This window comes from Chenopodium album, chromosome 7 (assembly GCF_948465745.1).
Source record: "Chenopodium album chromosome 7, dcCheAlbu1.1, whole genome shotgun sequence".
NCBI lineage: Eukaryota > Viridiplantae > Streptophyta > Magnoliopsida > Caryophyllales > Amaranthaceae > Chenopodium > Chenopodium album.
In genome coordinates, this window is record NC_137840.1 from 74308523 (window position 1) to 74319243 (window position 10721).

The 10721-nt window shown below is 35.2% G+C and overlaps 1 protein-coding gene across 1 annotated transcript; it reads left to right on the forward strand.

The window, feature by feature from the left end:
* Positions 1-2352: 2352 nt before the first annotated feature.
* On the forward strand, positions 2353-10211 carry LOC145638537 (NAD-dependent malic enzyme 59 kDa isoform, mitochondrial-like). The gene is made up of 20 exons (XM_081689520.1): positions 2353-2498; positions 2632-2786; positions 3637-3733; positions 4844-4962; positions 5035-5202; positions 5482-5610; positions 5723-5783; positions 6189-6292; positions 6366-6449; positions 6670-6776; positions 6900-7002; positions 7538-7645; positions 7791-7856; positions 8139-8211; positions 8293-8379; positions 8507-8561; positions 8668-8739; positions 9266-9328; positions 9456-9570; positions 9787-10211. Exons 2-20 carry the CDS (start codon positions 2652-2654, stop codon positions 9856-9858), a joined length of 1818 nt encoding a protein of 605 aa, XP_081545646.1. The 5' UTR covers positions 2353-2498; positions 2632-2651; the 3' UTR covers positions 9859-10211.
* Positions 10212-10721: the final 510 nt, after the last annotated feature.

The following is a 10721-nucleotide window of genomic DNA, read 5'->3' on the forward strand; positions in this document are numbered from 1 at the left end:
TGGACAAGTCGCAACATTCCCTATAACGAAGATGTTTAATTGGAGTCGTCACCTTTTTCCTGAGCATATTCTCAAGGGGGAAATCTGAAAAAGCAGAGATGGAGAATGGAGTATAATAATAAGGGACTCTGTAAAAGATTTGCTTTTGAAGGTTGAGCTTGTGGTTCAATAGTCTACCCACAATGCTCAAAATAGTATGGAATTTATTCCTTTTAACTGTTATAGTAATGTAAAAGTACAATCAAGAAACCTTTCCCTGGTAAAACGTAAATTTGTTCTCACAACTCTCAGTTGTGACAAGAACAAATAATGGATGTCAAATAAATGGTAGATTTGTTGCATTTAAGAAGTTGTGATATCACGGTGTTTCAATTATAGGGGGTGAGCAGAATTGTTTGGTTGAACATAAATTGGAATTCTCATGGGAAGTTTTACGTAGTTAAGAGGGTAAAGCTGTAGAAGTTCCACTCATGGTGATCATGTTAGCCAAACTAACCCATCAAATCTTTTACTACTTTTTAGAAAGTTGTAATTCTCATATATTTTGATATCAACAAAACATCGACTTAAATTAAGAATTGATGGTACGATTAACTTTATAATACACATACTTTGAACAAGTCTTGAAAAGATTAAAAGCTCTACCGAATTACTCGTACAATTTTTACCAATGGCGTGCAATGGTCGCCGCGTAAAGAATACTGGCACTGGCATAATGAAAGTGATTTAAATCAGCATTGATGTCATGTAACGGGGGTGAAAATTGGAAAACACAACTCTAGCCCTAAATCAAGGAAGAGAAAATTTATGCTTTGGTTCCATTGGTTTCCATTTATACTACCTCCGTTTTATATTATTTGCAACGATTAGACATTTTTTCTCTCTATTTTATGTCAAATCGTTGCAAATAATATGAAAAGTTTATTTATTCTGCTTAAAAGAATTGCTCCATCAATCTTTTTCATCAATTTGATTACATTGGGACATATTTGATAAAGTTTTCCATGGAAGAAAAGTTCGCCCCATAGGAACCTATATTCTCATTAACTTTTCTCGCCTTTTAATCACTTGGTGTATAATGATACTTAGAGCTTGTTCACATTTACTGAACTAAGCTGAACTGAACTGAACTGAATTGGTTGGAGTTGAACTGAGCTGAGCTGAAATGAAATGAATATTTTATGAGAGAGGAAAATTAGGAGCTGAAATAAACTGAACTGAATTGATTGGAGCTGAGCTGAACCGAACTGAACTGATTGGAGCTGAACTGAACTGAACTGATTGAAGCTGAACTGAACTGAATTAAGTAAATGTGAATAGGCCCTTACCTACTTTTAAGTATACTCAAGTCTTGAGTAGAGAAAATTTTCTCATGGGATAATTAAAATTGATTTACAAAATACATCAAGGTTTCCTAATATGTACATAGTTGTTTATTCTAATAGAAAATGTAAAATGTTATTGTAGAAGAAAAGTTCTAACATTTTTATTGTGCACACTTATCTACTAAACCCCATAATATGGATCCTTTTAGGCGTTCAAATGCTCTTTCAACAAATGATAGGTAGCTTATACATTGCTCTCTCAAATGCTTTTTCAACATTTTTATGTCTTGAGTTATGTGAACAATACAAATTGATGACTTTTTAAAACTTAAGATATAAAAATGCTCTTTCAACTAATGATAGATAGCTTATACAATTGTACCCTAAATTGTGAAACTTTTTATATGTATTAGTTAATTGCTACAATATTTAAAGATGTCCATTAAAAAAAAAATGCTTTTTTTTTTTTTTACTTTTTATACATGCAACTTTTATTCATTCGTTACGTGTTTACATATTTGGGTATCCGACTATCTACCACACAATTTTCGTGTCTATAATATCTTTGTATTTGGTTTCTATAAACACTTATATTTTAGTCCATCCGTTCTCGTATTATTGCAACATTGAATGGGGGAAGACACATACATAAAAAGATTAAATTGAATAAAAGATAAAGACATTGATAACTCTGATGAAGAAAGATAGAGATAAATCACACATATAAAAAGAAACGTTGTCATATTTTTAAAATTTCCTAAAAATGATGCAGAAATAATCTACCATAAAATACTCCATAATTATTACTCTTACCATATCACCTAATAGTAAAATCTCCATATCACTATTTACTTTAAATAAAAAAAAAATAAAATTTCCAGAATTAGTAAAGATGATCCCCAAGTAAAACCTGTCCAATAAACATCTACTTCCAGGAACCTATAACAATTCTCCTATTCTACCCGTTTCTTAAACGGGCAGCCCCATTACCGAATACCGACTATCCAAAATCTCTGCCCGTTTATTCCGGGCAGCTCAGACTCATTCACTCCTCTGAAAACAAAGAACAAAGTCACCAATACTGAACTCACTATATAAATACACTTACGACAGAAATTTATTGACACATTCTCACTTTTTTCTCTCTCCTCTGATTTTCTTCCTCTTTACTGGGTAAACTGTGTTCTTCGTCACTTTTAATTTTTAATTCATGAATTTGAACTTTATTTTGTGTTTAATTTTGTGATTGATTGATTATGATGATTTTGATTACAAAGAATGTGATTGATTTGATGTCGTTTTTCAGTAGTGAATAATTTCTGGAAAATGTGGAGAGTTACGCGATCTGCGGCGGCGAATCTCCGCCGTACGCGGCGGTTTTCGGTGGCTGCTACGATTCCTGGTCCTTGTATGGTGCATAAGCGTGGTGCTGATATTCTTCATGATCCTTGGTTTAATAAGGTTGAATTTATGTTTTGATTTTTATTGATGTTGTGAAAATTGATTGTATTCTGGAATTTTGATGAGTTTATTGTGTTAATTTTGAGACATTGTGATTGATTTTAATCAGATATACAAGTCAAAGTTTGAAAAAGTTTATTGACTTGGTAATATGAGACTTATTAATCATATTTGTGTGATTATACATAATGTTAATTTAAGTCAAATTGGAGATTATTGTGTGAATTTACTGGATTTAAGGAATGGAGTGATTGATTTGAATATATGCTTGAATTTGTAGTTTTATTGCTTCTGGAAGTGGAAGTTTGTTTAGGTGTTATTAATGCTAAATGAGGAAATAGTTGGAGATATGTGATGATGAGGGCAGGGCAACCCTATGTTGTGTTTATGGAAGTTTCGCCATGATTTGGACACGGGTTGGAGCTCGAATTGTCAATTGATTGTTTCTTGTCACGTTTATAAAGCTTTTGAGATACAAGGAAAATCTGGTAAACTAACAGTAATTCGGCTAATTGATGAAAAAATTCGGGTGGAATACATTTATGACTTGTGAGTTGCCATAAATTGGTACCAATCTTTGTATAATAGTGCAATAGAAGGGCTTATGTGTATGAACAATGCACTTAGACAAAGATTTTCAATGGTAACTATGTCAAGTGATTATCTATTTGGCTAAGATCACCATTATAGATTTATTGCTTAATGATACACTACTTCTAAGTTCATTTAATTTGCCTTCGTCATCTATCTTGCCATGAAAAAACTTTCTTTTGTTTTTCCTAGTACTTGATTTGCTACAAGAGAAATTTTAAATTTAGTTGTTTGCATTTTTAAAATATTTTTTGAGCAGGATACTGCATTCCCTTTGACAGAAAGAGATCGTCTTGGGCTTCGTGGTCTCCTGCCACCTCGTATTATTTCATTTGAACAACAGTATGCCCGTTTCAGTAAGTCCCATCCCTTTTTTAACTATGCCTACCATAGTACTTTATCTTGAGGATTTTTTTTGTTTGATAGCTTTTTTGGTACAATCTCTGTTTGTACTTCTAAAATCTGGCTGAAAATTCCGCAAGTGGTGTACTATATGATTTTTTAAAATTTACATAGAATTGAGACTTGAATCAACCTCCAATTGTCTAATGTACTTATCCCAGCTTTCTTACTATCTATCTCTGTGTAATGACTAGTTGATGAAGAACAGCAGATGTAGCTATATCCCCTCATCCCCTGGGGTATTTGGGGTGTAACTTGGTATAAAACTGAAATATGGACTAAGAGAATTTTCATGACTGTTTTCAAGTTATTATGTATACACTCCTTTTGACATTATTTGATTAAATATGAAAGCGAAGTCTGCATATGATACGTATCATCAGCTCTATCAAATAACCTTTATTATAAGACATTAAGACTACACTTTGCTCTCAAATCTGCAAAGGCTCACCTTATAGTTGTATATGATGTGTTTCTTAAACTCCTTTCATTGGAAATGCATGGTAGTTGAGTCATAACTTTAGCTACACTATGCAATTTGACTATAAAATAAGAAAGTATCTTGTGTTGTTATTTGCAGCTGGAAAGAAGAATTTGATAACTTGCTTATTAGTCCAATTATAAATGAGAAACAGTTTGGCATGAAGTCTTTGCTAGTCAGAGCGGATGATATGCTATCATTGTAACATTGGTTCATTAGAGCAACTGAGTAATGAAATTTGTGAAAAGTTCTTCTGTAGTGTATGTTCCCTATTTCTCTTCAAGGGTTAGTCCTATTAAGGCTTCATTCTTTTCACCTGAAGATCCCTTATCAAAACTTATCTAGCCTTTTAGTACTAGTCTAAACTTGTATCTAACTGTGAATGAACTTGGTAGCCCTAATGTGAAATAATCCTCTACTTTCATTAAGCTTATTCTTTGTGAAATTTATTTTATTTAAGGTTAAAAGGTCTTACTTTGCACAAAGTATTATATTTGTTTTGTTTGACGAATCAAAGTCTTTCTCTTTGTAGATACATATTAGGTATGTTAAAGTATATTTTCTGTTGATTTATGAATTACAGTGGATTCATATCGGTCACTGGAGAAAAATACTCAGGGGCAGTCAGAGGCTTCTGTATCTTTGGCAAAATGGAGAATTTTAAACAGACTGCATGACAGGAATGAGACGTTATATTACAGAGTAAGTTTCATGATTTCTTACCACAGGTTTTGAATCAGTTATGACCTGAGACACTTCGGTCATTGCATTCAGGTCCTTATTGATAATATCAAAGACTTCGCTCCCATTATATATACTCCAACTGTAGGGCTGGTGTGTCAAAATTATTCCGGTTTGTTCAGACGTCCTCGTGGAATGTATTTCAGCGCCAAGGACAAGGGAGAGATGATGTCCATGATCTATAATTGGCCTGCTCAACGCGTATGTCCTTTGTCAATTCATTGCCCATCAGCTATTATCATTCCTTGTTAAATATTCCAAGTTGAAGTCTGGTATCTTGCTCAGAGTTTTAAAAAAAATTGTTTTCTAATTTATTGTACTGCAGCCTAATTAGAACATAACTAAAACATTGAATGGTCTCTGATGTATCTCAAATTACCTGAGCACAAAGAAAATATGATTGCTTAGTGGATAGTAGAAGATAAGGTAATAGTGGAAGTATCACTTACCATGTCTTGCTAATTACTCATGCAATTGCAGGTTGATATGATAGTCGTCACAGATGGCAGCCGAATTCTTGGTTTAGGAGATCTTGGAGTTCAGGGAATTGGCATACCTATTGGGAAACTTGATGTATATGTTGCTGCTGCAGGAATGAACCCACAGAGGGTATGATTTGTGTATCTTCTGTTCAATTATATCTTCTCCATATCCTGTTTTATACCTTATCTTGATTTGTGTATAAGTTAATTTTAAGCTTTTAACTTTTCATTTCTAACAGGTACTTCCAGTTATGCTCGATGTGGGTACTAACAACCAAAAGCTTCTGGAAGATCCTCTCTGTAAGTAATAACCAAAATACTGTGCTCTTTGATCTTCTTTATATATACATTATGTTGCATGCGGTGTCTACTTTATTCTCAGTTATTATCTGCTTGGAAGTTCAGTGGTGTAGTGTTCTGTTGTGTTTTTGCAATGTTACACAAATTTTTTCTCAATATTATATTTTGGAATAGTGATGTACTGCTTCTTTGGTAAAGTTTACAGAGAATATGCAGCTAATAGTGACTTACCTAGTGAATACCTGCGATGGTCTAGTAGAATTGCCCTCCTTACTGAATGATTTGTTCTATCTCTTTAATAAATATCATTGTACATTTGAATTTTTTTATTGTTTGAAATCTGTGTCATACTACTGCTTTTTAATTTTTAACTGTATTCTAACAATTGATCTCCCTGTATGGTAGACTTAGGACTCAGACAACCTAGGCTAGAAGGGGAAGAATATCTCTCCATAGTTGATGAATTTGTTGAAGCTGTTCATACACGTTGGCCCAAGGCTGTTGTGCAGGTCTGTTCTTTCAAGACTTAATGCAACTATTAAAATTTTATGCTGGTAACTTATTGTTGATATATTTGGGCAGTTTGAGGACTTCCAAATGAAATGGGCTTTTGAAACACTGCAAAGATATCGCAAAAGGTTGTGCATGTTCAATGATGACATTCAGGTAAATTCATCGGTGATATTGCTATGTAAATTTAGTTTTGTAGTCAAAATAAGATATACCCTCCCTTAGCAAGGGGCTTTGTGATTTGTCATTTTTGAGAGGCATTGGGGTGCTATTGTTTTATGCAAAAGCAAGGATGATGTGCACTACATTTGAAATCTATATGTTATATCTGTCAAGTTCGTGAAGCTCTAATTACGCTGTTGCTACCTTTTTGCAGGGAACTGCAGGTGTTGCTTTGGCTGGATTACTGGGTGCTGTGAGAGCACAAGGCCGTCCATTGACTGACTTTATAAAACAGAAAATAGTTGTGGTTGGAGCTGGGAGGTAAAAATATGATTTTGCATTTCTATAATACAGGACTGATCATTTATTGTTTTAGAACTTTTTGCCTTTTAGGTAGTATCCATCATATCTACAAAATACTAATATTTGCAATGATGTATTCAGTGCAGGGATTGGTGTCCTTAATATGGCAGTGCAGGCAGTTTCCAGGATGGCTGGGGCAAATGGGCTCCCATCTGATCATCAATTTTATCTAATAGATAAAGATGTAAGGTTTTTTTTTTCCTTTCCTTTTTTGGCACTTGCCTGATGCAGGATATATCTCATTGCATATATTGTGAAATAATTGCAATTGTATGGTTAAACATTATCTACCTGCATCCTCTCAACCCCACACCCCCCACCTCCACCCCCACCCACTTTTGGGCCATTTTGGGGACACAAGCTGACCATGTGCTAAGCTAGTCAAGAATAGAATAGACATTGCAATTGTATACTATGTAATTAACATTATCTACATGTCACCCCCCCCCCCCCCCTCCCATCCACAAGCCTTGTCAGTAGTATTGCAGCTAGACAAATTTCTATTGTGCTTGCAGCTAGACTTCCCATGTACTATGCTGATCTGTATTTGCGAAAATATATTTTTCCATCTGGACATTGCTTACCACCAATATGCTTAATAGTTTCATGTTTTCTTTTGTCTCTGAATAATTCTCAAGGATGGTAGAAATTTCAGTGAAGGGCAATGTTAAATGAGCACTCTGTACCATTCTGCTTAATTTTAATTCTATACATTTCAGGGGCTAGTAACGAAAGAGAGAAAGAATTTAGACCCATCTGCTGCACCCTTCGCAAAATATCCAGAAGAAACCAAGGGGCTTATGGAGGGAGCTAATCTAGCTGAAGTGGTAAATCTTGCTCTCATGCTTTTCAGAAAATCACTTCGTAAATTCTGCTGCAATAAGAAAACACAGGAAGTTAGCTATGAATTGAAGCCTTTATGTGCTTCCATATCTTCTAGATATATTGATTTCAAACACTTCAAAATTTCAGGTTAGGAAGGTTAAACCAGATGTGCTTCTTGGTTTGTCTGGAGTTGGTGGCATCTTTAATGAAGAGGTGAGCGAGCCCCTATCATGAGGTCTTTTGAATTTTGTAGTAGGACTGAAATGGAGTAATGAGTCAATGGAAAATTCCTTCTGATCCCATCTTATGTATCATGAGATGTGAAAGGATCGAAAAACACATCTCTGAGATGGTTCCTGATATATTATTGTTTTCATGTTGGAAACAAATGTGATGCAAGATGTCTTTTAGTTGGGTTATGAAACTCAGTGGGTTTCCTAGACCTCGAGGCACTTTCTGTATCAAGCCTTGATTTCTTTATAATTCTTGACTCAGGTGCTGAAGGCCATGCGAGAATCAGACTGCCCTAGACCTGCTATATTTGCCATGTCAAACCCTACGATGAATGGTTGGTCCTTTCCACCCATGTCTCTGCTGCATTTTTATATTTTATTTTATACAAAGTGTCTAAACTTTAATCGATGAACAGCTGAATGTACTCCTGCCGATGCTTTCAAGTATGCTGGAGAACACATTGTTTTCGCAGGTGGAAGCCCCTTCCAGAATGTAGACCTTGGTACGCATGGTTCAGCCATTTGAATTTATTCTGATTTGTTTGGTTTACTCTACATGAAGATTTTATTTTCTTTGTATTGGACTGTTATGCTGTGTTTGACTGTAGTTGCTGGTATCTGTAATTGCAGGGAATGGAAAAGTAGGTCATGTCAATCAAGCGAATAACATGTACCTGTTTCCTGGGTGTGTGACTGTGATTCATCTTTAGTTTCTTATGATACATAAATTTGACCTATGAGACTGCAAGTTGCTCAATGAGATATTTATTGAACTTTTGCATATAATTCAGGATTGGATTGGGAGCATTGCTTTCAGGTGCTCGCTTAATTACTGACAACATGTTGCAAGCTGCTGCTGAATGGTAAATGAATTTACATATCATTCTTTCAACAAGTAAAATGACATCTTTCCTTAGCTAAGTCAGACCGCTAGTGCTCCCTTCTTAAAAAGTTTGTGCTTTGTGGCCCACATATTCATCAGGCAATACGTAAGCAAATAGTGTTCCAAGTTCTGCTGCTCTATGTGTCATGAATACATGTATATAACCTCTACATCACCGCAACTCACCCACCCTGCCATGATTATACCCCTGTAAAATTGTGGACTTTTTATGCGGAATATTATTCCCAATATCAGTACTTTGTTCTCTTGACTTCATTAGCTCCTCTCCACTGGTCAGCTAAAGAATCTCAATACCCTTTTATTTGTCTTGCAAGACAGGGAATAACTCATATCAACTGTGTTAGTACTTTATTATGCTGCTAGGCTGCTCTAATGTCATGGCATATGCTTGATATGAAGCCTGCATAATTGGTATTGCTGAAGAGGTTAGCATGATCGTTGGTATAGTTAGTCTCACTACATGTTAATTGTTGGTTTTTCTGCAGTCTTGCTACCTACATGTCAGACGAGGAAATAAGCAAGGGTGTTTTGTATCCATCAATTGGAAGGTCAGCACCTCATTTGCTTAGAGCTTCATTCCCCGCACCCCAAAACATTACAATTGTTTATGCTCTGTGGAAAACTGGAAATACAAGGGATAACAGTAAACGGTCTAACCCATGTTATTAATTTCAGTATACGAGAAATTACAGCAGAAGTTGGAACTGCTGTACTGCGAGCAGCTATTGCTGAAGACCTTGCTGAAGGACATGGTGAAGTGGGGCGGAAAGAACTCAGGTGTATGTCAGAGGTAAGATTATCACTTGCTACTTATCAGCAATTATACCAGTTGAACCTGTATAGTAATTCATCTTGGATTTCTTGGGGAGGCTCCTGTCTTCCCTCTGCTTAGCTTTCCTTTTTTTTTTTTTTTTTTTGGTCATCAGGGAACTTCTCCCCTGAAAATTAAATCATGTATTTGCCAATAATTACTGCTGCCATTGTAACTGGTATTGATCAAATGCAGGAAGAGACTGCAGAATATGTCAGACGGAATATGTGGTTTCCCATCTACAGCCCTCTTGTACACGAGAAGTGAGGCTATGACGATCAGCCCCTTCATCTGCTACATCAGTTGGACAGTCCTCCGTTCTGGCTGAAAACTGTAAAACTGTCTGAGAAGACAGTATTGTTGCAAATTGGAACAGAAAAATTGTAGAATCATAGGAATGGGGAGTTGTGAAATTTTTTGCCATCTTCATCTGTTTGAACTGAAACTGTTGAAACTAGGATCCTCCCTTGTATAGAATTATATCTTCAGGTTGGGTCCATTTTACTTGAAATTATTTGTATGCAGATGCAGTGCATTGTAGCTTCCAACTGATTCTTGTGTTGCTTATTAACTGACTATTATACATTAACACTTAATATATTTTTGGTACTTCGGTAGGATATGTTATTATGGGATGCTTAGAATCTGTGTACAGGTACGTGAAATTCCTAAACAACGAACCTTGATTTATACATAGTATTAAAAGATGGCTATACAACGAATCAAGCTTGTTGATAAAAAACCAGTTAAACCTCAAATATAAATTGAATGACTCATTACTCGAATATGACCTAAAAAATTGATTACCTATAATCGACAATAGCAACTAAGCAAGAAAGAACCTGTTTTGTCTGTCTCACTCTTGTCCTTATCTTTTATCCCTTCTCCTTATCTATTTTTTGTGAGCAGCAACTAAGCAAGAAAGAAACTACGTGTGAAACTTATCATCATTCATCAAGTACTAAGGCAGACAATTCGGATATTACTTCTTGGATTTGGTAGGTAATACTAGAACAACCTCAATCAATAAAAAATAAAATAAAAAATTGTGATGTACTGAGATGGTAGAACATGGAATCTCCATTCTTTTGTTTGTTACTAATTTCTAGAGAGTTGAAACTAATTCCCAC

Coding starts and splice junctions, on each gene's coding strand:
- LOC145638537 (XM_081689520.1), top strand. CDS start 2,652: ATGTGGAGAGTTACGCGATCTGCGGCGGCGAATCTCCGCCGTACGCGG. Junction 6,293..6,365: donor GGCCCAAGGCTGTTGTGCAG/GTCTGTTCTTTC, acceptor ATATTTGGGCAG/TTTGAGGACTTCCAAATGAA. Junction 8,212..8,292: donor GTCAAACCCTACGATGAATG/GTTGGTCCTTTC, acceptor ATCGATGAACAG/CTGAATGTACTCCTGCCGAT.